The following is a 14,697-nucleotide window of genomic DNA, read 5'->3' on the forward strand; positions in this document are numbered from 1 at the left end:
GGGGGTAAGCACGTCTCGGAGACTACATATCCCAGGGTTCTCCCCTCCCCTTGACAAGTTTCATTCCGGGTCAAGAGATCGCGTGCCGGCCGGTCACCATGGGAGCGCTCGGCTTGGTCACGTGGTGCCCCTGGTTACGCCCCGGGGCCAGCGGCTGGGTCTGGGGCCCGCGGCGGGGGCCATTTTGTTGAGGGCTGCTTCCTGTAGCCGGGGGCGGCTTGGGAGCGCTCCGCTCCGGTGGGGCCGTGGCGCCGTGGCGCCAACGGCCGAAGGAGAGGAGGAGGAGGAGGAGGAGGAGGAAGAGGAGAAGGAAGAAGAGAAGGAGGGAATCTCTCTCGGCCCTGGCTTCGGGAGCTGCTTTTCCCCTGGAGAAGAAAAGGGAGGGCAGGGCTCCGCCGGGCCCCTAGGAGACTGCGATGGTTCCCCGCTGCCGCGGCTTCCCGACGTCCCTCCATGGCGGCCGCGCCCCCGGTGCTTCTTCTGCCGCAGGCCCGGAGCCTAGTCCCCAGCGTCGGTCGGCCCCGAATCAGCTGCCGCCTTTCCACCCCAGAGACTGATGAAAACCGAGCTCGGCGGACGATGAGAGAGGAGAAAAGCCACTGCTGCCGCGGTGCCGCCGGCGACCAGGGCTCCTGCCCCGCGGCTCCCCCGGCCCCGGCCCAAACCGCGACCGCGGAGGACGTTGTCACCAGTGGCTGGGCCAGGGCCGCAGGTGGCCTGCCGGCGGGGGAGGAAGAAGAGACCCGGCTCCTGCAGCTCCTGCGCACGGCGCCGGAGCCGTCCGAGGCCTTCCAAGCTCTGCAGGCGGCGCTGCCTCGGCGGGGCGGGCGCCTGGGATTCCCGAGACGGAAGGAAGCGCTCTATCGGGCCCTGGGCCGGGTGCTGCTGGAGGGGGGCTTGGAGGAGAAGCGACTGTGCTTGCAGCTTCTCTCCGACGTGCTCCGGGGCCAGCCGGAAGAGGCCTTCAGCCTGGCTCTGCTGCCGCAGCTCGTGGTCTCCCTGCGAGAGGAGAACCCCGCTCTGAGGAAGGACGCGCTGCAGATCCTGCACCAGTGTTTGCAGCGGAGCCCCGTGCAGGTGCTGCAGGTGCTCACCCAGCAAGGCCTGGAGAGCGCCGACGCGCGGCTCCGGGCTGCCACCGCACTCCTGCTCCCCGTGTTGCTGACCCCCCCGGATCTGTTGTTCGGCCTGGATCTCACCGAGATCACGCTCTCCTTGGCGCGCAAACTTGGGGAACAGGAGGAAGAAGAGGAGGCGGAGATCGCCTTTTCTGCGCTGCAGCAAATAGGGGAGCGCCTGGGCCAGGACCGGTTCCAGTCTTACATCTCTCGCCTGCCCTCAGCTCTGAGGAGACACTACAATCATCGTCTAGAGTCCCAGTTTGGGGGTCAGCTTCCTCACTATTTGGAACTTGAAGCCTCTGAGTTTCCTGAAGACCCCCTCCCCTGCCCAGCCACACCGTCTAGCAGCCACCTCAAGTTCGGTGTTGTTCCGCAGGAGCTGCATTCCAGGTTGCTAGATCAGGAAGACTATAAGAGTCGGACTCAGGCTGTGGAGGAACTCAAGCAGGTGCTGGGAAGGTTTAACCTTGTCTCCACTCCTCACTCTAGTCTTGTAGGTTTCATTAGCTTGTTGTATAACTTGCTAGATGATTCTAACTTCAAAGTGGTTCATGGCACACTTCAGGTACTGCACCTGTTGGTGACCCGCCTTGGGGAACAGGTACAACCATTCTTGGGACCAATCATTGCTGCTACAGTCAAAGTGCTAGCAGACAACAAGTTGGTGATCAAGCAGGAATACATGAAAATTTTCCTTAAACTGATGAAGGAAGTAGGACCTCAGCAGGTGCTGTGTTTATTACTGGAACATCTCAAACATAAGCATTCCAGAGTGAGAGAAGAGGTGGTGAATATAAGTATTTGCTCCTTGCTGACCTATCCAAGTGAGGACTTTGACTTGCCCAAATTGGCTTTCGGTCTGGCCCCAGCTCTAGTTGATAGTAAGCGTAGGGTACGCCAAGCTGCTCTGGAGGCCTTTGCTGTGTTGGCATCTTCAATGGGCTCAGGTAAAACCAGTGTACTTTTCAGAGCTGTTGATACTGTTGAACTTCAGGATAATGGAGATGGAGTGATGAATGCTGTGCAAGCCAGATTAGCTAGGAAAACTCTTCCAAGGCTAACAGAACAGGGATTTGTGGAATATGCAATCCTTATGCCATCTTCTGCCCAGGGCAGATCAACCCACTTGCCCCATGGAGCAGATACAGACTGGCTTCTGGCAGGTAACAGAACTCAAAGTGCACACTGTCATTGTGGTGACCATTCAAGGGATAGTATGCAAATATATGGCTCTTATAGTCCATCTGCTGATCAGACTATCTGTACTCGAAGGGTGTTAAGTGCGGGAAAAGGAAAAAATAAATTACCATGGGAAAATGACCAACCTGGAGGCATGGGAGAAAACCGGACATCCCATTCAAAGGAAATAGAGCAGGTACGCGTTTTCTGTAATTAGCATGGGTTGGGGCAGTGGAAGTACCATTCTTTCACTTTAATGAAAGATAATTTTATGTGTCACATACCCCCTTGAAGGTGATTTATTCCAAAAGGATTTGTGCTAAATGTTTATAAGAGTGTCCAATCCTAGTGGAACAAATTACACAGATCTATATGATGGATTTGATAAAGAGGCAAGATGGTTTACTGGAAGGAGCATCAGGTTAAGAATCAGGATCCTTTGATTCTCTGACTCTTGGCTCTGCTACTAGACTGATTATCTGTTAGGATGTGTTTGGGCAAGTCACTTAACCTCCCTAGGGAGGATCAAATGAGATGTTGTATGTAATGACTTAGTTATTGGCAAACACTGTATATACGTGATTCATTTTACAGAGGAGGAACCTGAGGCAGAAAGAGGTTAAAAGACTTGCCTTGGGGCACCCAACTAGTATGTGTCTTGAAGCTGGATTAGAAGTCAGATGTTCCTGAGTCCAGGTCCTGAACGCTGTCTACTATGCTATTTAGCTACTTCACCTGGTTGCCCCATTGTATTATGCCCCTTACTGTGCCTTTCTTTCAAGGCCCAAATTGCCCCTTCCCTCTTCATTCTCAGCATATGACTTTTTACCTGCCTCCTGAGAAGATTGAGGCCATTGGGAACTCTCTAACTCCTCTACTTCCTGTTCTAGCTTCATCCTTCCAGTCTTAGAAAAATCTAACTAAAGCTAATCTCGGGGCAGCTAGGTGGCACAGTGAATAGAGCACCGGCCTTGGAGTCAGGAAGACCTGGGTTCAAATCCAACCTCAGACACAACACAGAAACTAGCTGTGTGACCTTGGGCAAGTCACTTAACCCCAGTTGCCCTCCCCTCCCCCCTCCAAAAAAGTAAATAAATAAATAAAGCTAATCTCTCGATCTCTATCCTCAGACCTATCTCTTCTTTTCTTCTCCATGATTTTGCACATCTTCTTTGACTAATGCATCTTGAACTGCACCTCTACTGGGTCTTTCAACTTAAGAATCTGCTGAGATCTGCACTCCCCTAAAACAACCATCCTATTATTCCATTCTCTTAAGCTTTCATACCCATTTCTCCCTCTTGATGTCAAACTGGTAGAAATAATAGTCTACACTCACTATTTGTAGTGCCTCATCAGCCACTCATTTGCTAACCCTTTTAATTGGGTTTCTTTTCCTGCCATCCTACTGAAACAACTCTCTCCAAAGTTTCTTCCATATTATCAAATCAGTCAACTTTTTTTTTCTGTGCAAGCTTACCCACCTTGACCCATCCAAGTGGTATTTGATATTGTAGACTAGCCATCCCCTCCTGTATTAGCTTCTATCACACTATTGACTTTCCTCCTACCTCTCTCGATGCCCCTTTTTTGTCTCTTAGTGGCTTCTCATATTGCTCCTACATCTTAAATAGTAGGAAAGCACTTTGTAACCTGCAACCTGTGCTATATAAAAGTGAGCTATTAAATTTCCATTTACTAATCGTTCCTAAAACTTAAAAAAATAACGATTACGAATTAGCTCACATAACTTTAGTTAGCAGCACCATAACTGACACATAGAACTTTAAAGTTTATAAAGCACTTTTACATAGATTCTCATTTGATCCTCACAACTATATTTTAAGGCAAGTACTACAAGTACATGGCTATACTTTGGATTCATTGCTAAAAACATTTCCATCATTTGATTTTTTTTCACCCATTTACAGCTTTATCAGAGATGTTTACCCTCAGTGTTAAGTCTGAAAATGCATTCTTTGGTTTTGTCCCAAGGAAATTATAAATTCCTTCATTACCATAAATAAAAGCTATACAGTTTTAAAGTCAAATGTGTGTCAGAACTTCTCTATATCGAGAAATTGAAAACATTCAAATGACCAAATTCCCCTCCATTGTTTCATGATTTCTCACAAGTTAAAAACCTAACTGCATATGGAACCATATTAATGTGCTGTAGGTGTAGACCTGATACTGCACTGTAGGGAAGATAGGAAATTTTGAAATGAAATCTTGTTTCCTTTGCTAAAAAATCTAATGATCCCTTAAGGCTTTGTCTAATGTTCTTCCCCTTCCTCCTTGGAAAGCTGTTAAACCAATGAGGTATAATATGGAACATCCTCTGATCTAAGTTAAATTATCCAAAGTTAAGTTTAGCTTTGCTGTTATAAGGTTTCATTTCAGCAAGATTAGGCTCAAATTCTCTCTCAATATTTCTTATAGTGTGAAAAAGTAACATGTGCTTTCAAATGTACCCTTAACTGAGGGATATATTTTGCAATTTTACAATCTATTTAGCCATTTTTTTATTCCTTGGGAAACAAAGATGATTCCCTGGGAAAAGAGAGAAATGAAACTTAAAAGATTTTGTAACTGTCTTTAGATAGTTAAGAAATTATAGAATCAGTTTATTTCTAATCATTCCTAAAACCTAAAATCCCCAAAATGTAATGGTTGCGGATTGTTAGAAAATTTAAGTTAATAGTATCATCATTGTCATCATCACAGTAGATATGTGTGGGTATATGTGGGTGTGTACCTATCTATAGATATATACGCACATTTTTTGTGATATGCAAAATTCCCTCACCCAAGGAAGAAAGAATCAGGTTACTAGTATAGACCTTAAGAGTCCTCATGAAGTTTCTTTGAAAGACCAGTAATGAAATGGAATTCTTTTGTGTTATGTGTTTTGAGTGGGGCTTCTTCTAGTGATATTAACATTTCAGGTTATGATCTCCTGATCAGCTATTAGATTTGGGGTGAAGGAGCAGTTCCACAAATATCTACCAAAAATTTCCTCCCCAAATACTATTACAGATTGGATGGTACAACCCAGTAAGTTTTTTCCACAAGCTGTCTGGCCAGGCAAGAGTTTTACTGACTCCAATGCCAAGTCAGCTCCCCAAGATTTCTGGAGGATTGTATCACAAAAAGGCTACCATTCTAGTTGAGGTAGTAGCACCCCTAGAATTAGCACTACTAGATGCTGATTGTCCCCCTCGTCTTCCAAATAACCTTCAGTTTATGAGAGAGTACTAGAACCTGGTGCTAGCTAGTGACAAGGGAGCACAGACACCCATACTACATGAACTTGTAAGCATCCTTCAGACATGGTTCATAAGCTTTCCCTTATACAAAAAAGTTTCATCTGACACACATTGGAAATATTGTTTTCTGCTTCCTGGGGTTCTTCTAGGAGTGTTTGGTTAAATGGGAGAGTCAGTACAGGACTGGAAGGCTCATTCTTACCTTTGCTTAGGATTCAGAAATCTGTTTTCGGTAGGGGCTAGAGTGCTACAAGAAAAAACTAATTTACTTGGGCTGAGATGAACACTGTCACCAATTGGAAAGAGAGAAATCGTCCCCACAGTTGGAAGTATTAGCGTAGTGAAATTGCATGAAAGAAAGTCGCAAAGTGGCCCCAGGGAGTTTGCTTTTGTCTCCAGCTTGCTTTTTCTGTTATCAAGGGAAATAGCTTTTTAAGGCTTGCTCTTTGGAGAAAGAATAATAGGCTTTGCTCAAGACTTTAGAACTTTCCCTCCCTTATTATATTTCTGGCAAGCAACATTGCTTCATGAAGACAGCATTTGTCATTTTAAAAGTCTTGGGTAACAAATATATCCTTATATTGTTGTGAATAGGAGTATAGAACGACAGAGACTAGGAACAGCTAAGTGGCACAGTGAATAGAGCACTGGCCCTGGAGTCAGGAGGACCTGAGTTAAAATCTGGCCTCCGACACTTAACACTTACTAGCTATGTGACCTTGGGCAAGTCACTTAACCCCAATTGCCCTACCTTCCCTCCTCTAAAAAGCAAAAAAAAAAAAATCTATAGAGACCAGACATTATGGAATGCATTGTCCTTAGTACAAGGGAAATAATGTACAGTCAGCCTTGGAAAGGTAAGTTGGAGGCAGATTTACTAGAGCTACAAATACCAAAGGGGAATTTTGGTTTTGATCTTAGGGCAATTATGAGCCATGAAAGATTTTGAGAAGGGAAATGGCACAGGGAATGGGGGAATAGCAAGGTTCATTGATAACCTCAAAAGATATAGAAAAGTTAAGAAGAGAGATGGGTATGGGAAGAATAGTCAGTAAACATTAAATGAGACGATGATGGAGTACAAACAAGACTTCCTTGGGGCTCCAGCTTCCACCTCCCCCAATTCATGTAAAAGGGGACTCTGAACAAACTTTGGAGCTACAGAACCCGCAAAATGACAGAGACGCTAACCTCCCGCTGAGGACAGGCTGACAGGAATCGGCCAGCGCAGGGCTCTGGGAGCCAACCCCAGCCCTGCTGGAGTCAGAGGTTTTAGCCCCAGGGCGACCTGACCAACCACTGGCTGAAGGGACTCCAGACCACCAGCAGCCGTGGTTGCCACCACATGGCAACTTCAGCTCCTGGTCTGCAGTTTGTAGGGGGACCAAGCGACCAGTCTAAGGGGTAATCGCTCTTGCTTTAACCTGCTTGGATCTGGATTGCAGTCTAGGGTGGAGGTCTTGGGGTGTGTAGCCAGCTTGCCAGAGCATGTGGAGGCTTCAGAGAGGGCACCCAACTAATACCTTGAGCAGCAGAGAAAACCCCAGCATTTGGGATGAAGCTCCCATGTCTGGTGGCAGAGTCCTACTGTGGCAAAAAGCCCAGGGGTCAAGTGACTGAGTGGCAAAATGAGCAGGCAAAAGAAGCAAAATAAACAGAGCAAACCAACTTTACACTCCTACCGTGTTTCCCTGATAAGACCTATCCCGAAAATAAGCCCTCCCCCGAAAATAAGCCCTATTGAGATTGCTATTGTAGTGAAAGTGATCCCCTGCGCTACACGCTACATTACGGTACCCTCTGTATGCACCGTCTCCCCCCCCCTTGAAACGCACGCCATGCTCCAAGCTGCATCCAATCAGAGCTGCAGCAGTGAGCGCATCATCCTGTTCTTCCCCAGTGATTTGCTTGCTGGCGCCATTGAGAGCAGTGCCGCGGAGGAGAGCTGAGGCAGGACAACATAAGCCCTCCCCTGAAAATAAGCCCTCTGGTGTTTTTCTTTCCAAAAAATTTAATAAGACAGTGTCTTATTATCGGGGAAACACGGTATTGTGGGGACAAAAAAGGATCAAAGCATGGAACAGGAGGAAGACAGTGAAGTCAGAACTCCTGCACCAAAAGCTTCTAAGAAAAATATGAGCCGGTTACAGGCCGTAGAGGACCTTAAGAAGCAAATAAGAGAAGTGGAGGAAAAATTGGGAAGAGAAATGAGAATGCTGCAAGAAAATTATGAAATGAGGGTCAACAGCCTGAATGAGGAAAATAACACCTTAAAAAATAAACTAACTCAAATGGCAAAAGAGACTCAAAAAGGCAATGAGGAGAAGAATTCCTTAAAAAGCCAAATTTGCCAGATGGAAAAAGAATCTCAAAAGCTCACTGAGGATAATCATTCCTTCAGAATTAGATTGGTGCAAATGGAAGCTCGTGACTTTATGAGAAATCAAGATGCTGTTAAACAGATCCAAACAAATGAAAGAATAGAAGGCAATGTGAAATATCTCATGGGAAAAACCACTGACCTGGAAAATAGATCCAAGAGAGATCATTTAAAAATTATTGGACTACCTGAAAGCCATGATCAAAGAAATCATCCTCCAAGAAATTCTCAAGGAAAACTGCCCTGATGTTTTAGACTGAGAGGGCAAAATAGAGGTTGAAAGAATCCACCAATCACCTCCTGAAAAGGATCCGAAAAAGAAAATTCCTAGGAATATTAGAGGCAGGTTCCAAAATTCCAAGATTGGCTAGGTGGTGCAGTGAATAGAGCACTGGCCCTGGAGTCAGGAGGACCTGAGTTCAAATCTGGCCTCAGACACTTAACACAAAAACTAGCTGTGTGACCTTGGGCAAGTCACTTAACCCCAGTTGTCCTCCAAAAAGCAAAAAAAAAAAAAAATTAGAGAGTTCAAAATTCCAGGATCAAGGAGAGAATATTACAAGAAGACAGGAAGAAACAATTTGAATATTGTGGAAACACAATCAGGATAACACAGGATATGGCAGCTTCTACACTGAGGGATTGAAGGGCTTGGAATGTGATATTCCGGAGGTCAAAGCAGCTGGGATTAAAACCAAGAATCACCTACCCAGCAAAACTGAGTATCATGTTTCAGGGGAAAATATGGTCATTCAGTGTAATAGAAGACTTTCAAGTATTCTTGATGAAAAAACCAGAGTTGACATTCAGATACAAGAAGCAAGAGAAGCATGAGAAGGTAAACAGGGAAAAGACAACATAAGGAACTTATCAAAATTCAACTATTTACATTCCTACATGGAAAAACTATAATTGCAACTTAGGAAACTTTTCTCAGTATGCAAATAGTTGAAGGGAATATAAATATATATATGTCTATATAGGAGGGTATATGGGTGTATGAATACATGTGTGAATGTGTGTATATATATTTACAGGTATATATAGATAGAGTGCACAGGACCAATTTAATAGGAAGATGATACTTAAAAGGTGAAATTAAGAGGTGCGAGGAATATAATGTGAGGAGATGGGGAGAGACAGAATGGGGTAAACTATCTCATATAGAAGAGTCAAGGGAAAATGGTTTCAATGGAGGGGAAGAATAGGAAGGCAAAAGGGAATGGGTAAACCTTATTTTCATTGAATTTGGCTCACAGAGGGAGTGACATACACACTAATAAAATAGGGTTTCTCACCCTACAGGAGAGTAGGGGGGAAGGGGATGAAAAGGGAGATGATGGAAGGGAGGGCAGGCTAGCGGGGAGGGAAGTTGGAAGCACTCACTTTTGAAAAGGGACAGGATCAAAGTAGAGAACAGAACAAGTGGGAGGTGGAATGGGAGGGAGGGAAATATAGTCAGTCTTTTACAATATATCTACTGTGGTAATATATTGAATTGCTTATCTTCCCAGTAAGGGTGGGTAACAAGGGAGGAAGGAAATTAATCTGGAATTCAAAGTTTTAAAATCAAATGCTTAAAATTATACATATATACTATTATTAATATATTATTATATATTATGTAATATAATATATTATATATATATATATACTATTATTAATACTGTTTTACATGTAATTGGGAAATAAGATATACAGGCACTGGGGCATAGAGATCCACCATACCCTACTGGAAAAGTCAGAAGGGGATATGGGAGAAGATATGGGAGAGAGCATATTGGAGGAGGGGATATCCTGTGGGACCACTATTTTGCGGTGGTGGGTAGGGGAAAAACTGGGAGAAAATTTGTAACTCAAAATTTGGCAGAAATGAATGATGTAAACCAGAAGTTAATAAAGCATTTGAAAAAAAAACAACCTTAAATGCCTATTATGTGCACTGAGGCTACAGAGACAAAATAGCCCCTGCTTTTAAGCAAGTTACATTGTACCTGAGGATTAGTGTGGGGGGCAAGTTTCAGCATATATAAACAAGATGCATAAGTAAGTAAATATAAAGTAATTTCAAAAAAGATCTGGAAAGGTCTTTGTAGGTGGTGACACCTTAGCTATGTATTTAAGGAAATTTATAAGGCAGAGGTGGGGAGAAACTGCATTGTGGGCAGGGAGGGAGTAGTCTTCTCAGTGTTAAAGATATGATACAGCGGTGGCTAGGTGGCACAGTGAATAGAGTGCTGGTCCTGGAATCAGAAGGACCTGAGTTCAAATGCGGCCTCAGACACTTAACACAAAACTAGCTGCGTGACTTTGGGCAAGTCACTTAACCCCAATTGCCCTACCTTCCCCTCTTCAAAAAGCCCCCTCCCAAAAAAAAGAGATGATAAAGTATTATAATGTCTTATATGGGAACCAGTAAGTAGACCAGTTTGATTGGAATATAGAGTGATAAGAGTAGTGTACTGTAAGCTTGGAAAGCAGTTGGGAACTTGTAAAATGAGTCTAGAATTGTGTGTATTAAAAAGCTGCTAAAGATTTTTTTAGCAGAGGGTGATATGATCATATTTGTGATTTATTAATAAATCAGCTTCACAGCAGTAAGGAAGATAAATTGGAAAAGGGACATTGGAGGTAGGAAGAATAGTAATACAGTGATCCAAGTGAGTGGTGAAACTGGGATCAGAGTTGTATGAGGGAAGATAAGGGAACAGATGAAAGATGTGGAGATAGAATTGACTACAGCTGATCAGATAAATTGGTTGGTTGTCCTAAGAGGACCAAAATGAAACTGCATTGTGGGCAGGGAGGGAGTAGTCTTCTCAGTGTTAAAGAGATGATACAGTGGTGGCTGGGTGGCGCAGTGAATAGAGCACTGGTCCTGGAGTCTGGAGCACCTGAGTTCAAATCCGGCCTCAGACACTTAACACACAAAAAACTAGCCATGTGACCTTGGGCAAGTCACTTAACCCCAACTGCCCTCCAAAAAGCAAAAAAGAGAGAGAGAGAGAGAGGCATAACTTCTAGGAATCCAGAGGTGATAGCCACTAGTAGTGTATGCTTGTCTTCATCATATCTTCACTGCAGTACTTTGTTTTGAGTACCACTGTTCCAGAAAGGATCCACAGGAGTGCAGTTAGAATGGCAGAGTTCTTGGAGTTTTTGTCAGATGAAAATGTTGAAAGAACCTGGAGTGTTTCGGCTGGAGAGAGAAGACTTATGTATGGGACATTATAACTATGTTCCAGTTTTCAAAGGGCCCTGGAGGAGGGATTAGAATTGTTCTGTTTAGCTGAGTAAATTATTCTTGGTTGTAAGTCCAGCTCCTTTGCTCTATGAAATATAACATTTAGAGCCCTTGGGTCTTTTCTTGTTGAAGCTGCTAGATCTTGTGTTATCCTTACTGTAGCTCCATAGTATTTAAATTTTCTTTTCTTGTTGCCTGTAGCATTTTCTCCTTAACCTGGGAGCTCTGAAATTTGGCTATAATATTTCTGTGAATTTTCTTCTTAGGATCTCTTTCAGGTGGTGACTAATGGATTTTTTTCTATTTCAGTTTTACCCTCTTATTCTAATACTTTAGGGAAGTTTTCCTTAATTTCTTCTGATCTTGTATCTAGACTTTTTTTTTTAATCATAGCTTTCAGGTAGTCCAATAATTCTTATATTGCCTCTTTTCAATTTTCTCTTTAGATCATTTGTTTTTCTAATGAGATGTTTCACATCGTCTTCTATTTTTTCATTCTTTTGATTTGGTTTCTATTATTTCTTAGTGTCTTATAACATCATTGGCTTCCCTTTGCCCAGTTCTCGTTTTTAAGTCATTTTTGCGTTTTTTGATCTCTTTTTCTAATTGGTTGACTTTCTTTTCAGGTTTTTCTTGCAGTGCTCCTATTTTTTCATAATTTTTCCTCAACCTCTCTCATTTGATTTTTAAAGTCCTCTTCCAAGCTCTCTTTTTAGGTTTGTGACCATTTGGTTTTTTTTTGAGGTAGGAGGCAGGTTTAGTTTCACTCTCTTCTGCGTATGAGCCCATACCTTCTCTGTCCCCAAAAGAGCTATTTGTGGTCAGTGGCTTTGTGGGTGGCTTGACTCATTGTTGCTATTTTTATCGGATTATTATTATTATAGTCAGCTCTAGTCCTGAGGTATAGAGGATGATGCCTCAGCTTTCACATACAGTTATTTTCTAATCTCTGTCTGGGAGCCTGACCTTTGACACTCTTTTCCACCCCTGAATCTAGGCTAGGGCCCCTAGCCACTTAATTACTGCAGTCGCCCCCTTATCATTTTGGGGTAGGGAACTTTAACTCACCCATCTTGCCTGGAACCAAAACTGAAACCAGGGATTCTCCCCTTCTGAGCATGCCCACAGCCAGCAGAGTCCTTGCCTCTCTACTACCCACTCAACTGACTGTGCTTGCTCCTTACCACAGCTGCAACCAAAACCACATCTGGAACTTCTAGCAACTTCAGGAAGGTCCTTCAGTCTTCCCCCTGCTCAGCTGTCTGACCCTACTTTTTCCCTGTGATGAAAGCTTCTGCAGCTGAGCCTGCCACTGAGGCTTATTTGTTGATTCAGCAGAGTCTACCTGGATGTGTTTGTACTACACTCAGTCCTGGCCTCTGCCCCTGGAGATTGGGTTTTCCTAAAGTCCTCCTCAGTTGTCTTAAAAAGACAACTTCTTTACCCTGACTTTTAATTGTTTCTGCTGCTCAAAATTCTTTGAGGCAATATTTCTGTTATGTTTGTGGGAGAATTTCAGAGAGCCTGGTATTTCCTGTTTTTATCCTGTCTTATCCCACTATCTTCCCAGAAATCCTCTGCCAACTAAAATTCTTAAAAAGAGTTAAAAAAAATTTAACAGAACTAAGAAATGTTAAAAACCAATTAAGTGCAATAGAGAAAAAAATGGGAAAAGAAGTGAAAGCTAAGAAAGAAAGATAAAAAAGAGAATCAGCAGCTTAGAATAAAAGGTTCAAAACTTTACAGATGAAAATAACTCCTTGAAAATCAGAATTAGCCAAATGAAATCTAATAACTCCATAAGGCATCAAGACATAATAAAGTCAAAAGATTGAAAAAAATAGAAAAAAAATGTGAAGTATCTCATAGGTGTTAGAAACATACTTAGTCTAGGACTAAGCAATTCTTGTTGGAAAGCCAGGAAGGTTTTCATTACCTTTATTTTACATTTATTCTTTCCTGAATAAATGGGTAGGCTCTTCAAAAGACTATGGAGAATCAGACAAATGCAAGCCCTTTCATACTGCTTCCATTCAAATTTCCTGCCTTGCTTCTCCCTTCAGAACTGGGATTGCTTCCAGTTCTTCTGGGTTATAGTCTTTCTGACTACTACACATTTACTCCTTCACATGTTCCCTCCTCCTGAACATGAGCTAACATGGGTTCCATGATCAGATAATGAGGCTCCAATTGTATGTGGGGTGTGTGAGCTAACATGTATGAGACTAGTTAAGCATGCGTGTTAATAAAAAATTGGTGACTATCCTTTGACCCTAGCCGGTTTGAGCCAATTTAGCCCAGGCCTCTTCTCTTCCAAGAGTAAACTATAAGTGCTTCCCAGCTATATGATTGTATAGGGTTGCTCTACCCTTCCTCCCCTCATCCTGATTTACACCTTCCTGCATGTCCTGTGTAACATCTGTTTTTGGAACAGCCATTGTTCGTATAGAATCTGTGGAAACCAAACTGCTAGCATTTTTCACATAGGAAAAACCACTAACTTGGAAAATAGATCAAGGAGAAGATAATTTAAGAATTATTGGACTACCTGAGGGTTTTGGACAAAAAAATAAAGTTTAGACATCATATTTTAAGAAATCATAAAAGGAAACCATCCAGATATCTTAAAACTAGAAGGCAAAGTAGAAACTGAAAGTATCCACTAGGAGTCACCTCCTGAAATAAACCCCCAAATGAAAACTCCCAGAACTATTTTAGCTAAAATCCAGAGTTCTCAGGTCATGGCAGTGATACTGCAAGCAGTCAGAAATAAAGAACTTAAGCACCAAGGATCCACAGTTAGAATCATACAAGGTTTAGCATCCATAACTATAAAGAAACAGAGCTTGGAGCATAATATTGTAGAAGGCAAGGGAAATAGGCTTAGAACCAAGAGTAATCTACCCAGCTAAATAAGTATAATGCTACAGAGGAAAATAAGAATTTTTAACAAAATAGAAGGCTTCCTAGCATTCCTGATGAAAAAACCAGAGACAGTAAAAAATTTAACATACAAATACAGGAATCAAGAGAAGTGTGAAAAGGTGAAAATAAACAAACAATCATAAGGGACTACAGAAGGTAGTTTAACAGTTGAGTTTACATTCTTATATGAGGAGATGATAGATAGATAGATAGATAGATAATCATCTGAGAACTCTTATCATCAGGGATAACAGAGGGAGTCCAGTTAGACCAAGGGCCTAAGAATGATTGACATATTTTTATCTCTAAAGAAGAATGGAAAGGGTGGGGAATAGGAATACACTTGGAGAGGAAAAGGGAGAGAAAGAATGGGGAAAGTTACCTCCCATAAATGGGTTGTGCAGATAGAAATCTATACAAGGAGGGTGTAGTAAGGGGTAAAGGGATGAGCAGGTAACACCCAAACTTCATTCTCATCCAAACTGGTCAAAGGAGGAAAGAGTACATATAAACCCACTTGGGGCAACAGGGAAGTAGAGGGAAAGAGGTTAAGGGAAAAGGGGGGATAAGAGGGAGGGT

General features: G+C 42.9%; 1 protein-coding gene across 3 annotated transcripts in view; it reads left to right on the forward strand.

Moving 5' to 3' along the window:
- The first annotated feature begins 315 nt into the window (after window positions 1-315).
- The window catches only part of TOGARAM1 (TOG array regulator of axonemal microtubules 1), a 111,186-nt gene continuing 96,804 nt past the window's right edge, over window positions 316-14,697 (forward strand). For 2 of the 3 annotated variants that reach the window (XM_069091767.1, XM_069091769.1), the window contains exon 1: window positions 319-2,496. In XM_069091767.1, coding sequence (XP_068947868.1) covers window positions 454-2,496 — 2,043 coding nt within the window. In that variant the 5' untranslated portion in view covers window positions 319-453. Of the gene's footprint in view, window positions 2,497-14,697 lie in introns of all 3 variants that reach the window. The other variant, XM_069091768.1, reaches the window with a different exon arrangement.

This window comes from Petaurus breviceps, unplaced genomic scaffold (assembly GCF_028583685.1).
Source record: "Petaurus breviceps papuanus isolate PSGF00001 unplaced genomic scaffold, PetGlider_PUasm1.0 189, whole genome shotgun sequence".
Taxonomy (NCBI): domain Eukaryota; kingdom Metazoa; phylum Chordata; class Mammalia; order Diprotodontia; family Petauridae; genus Petaurus; species Petaurus breviceps.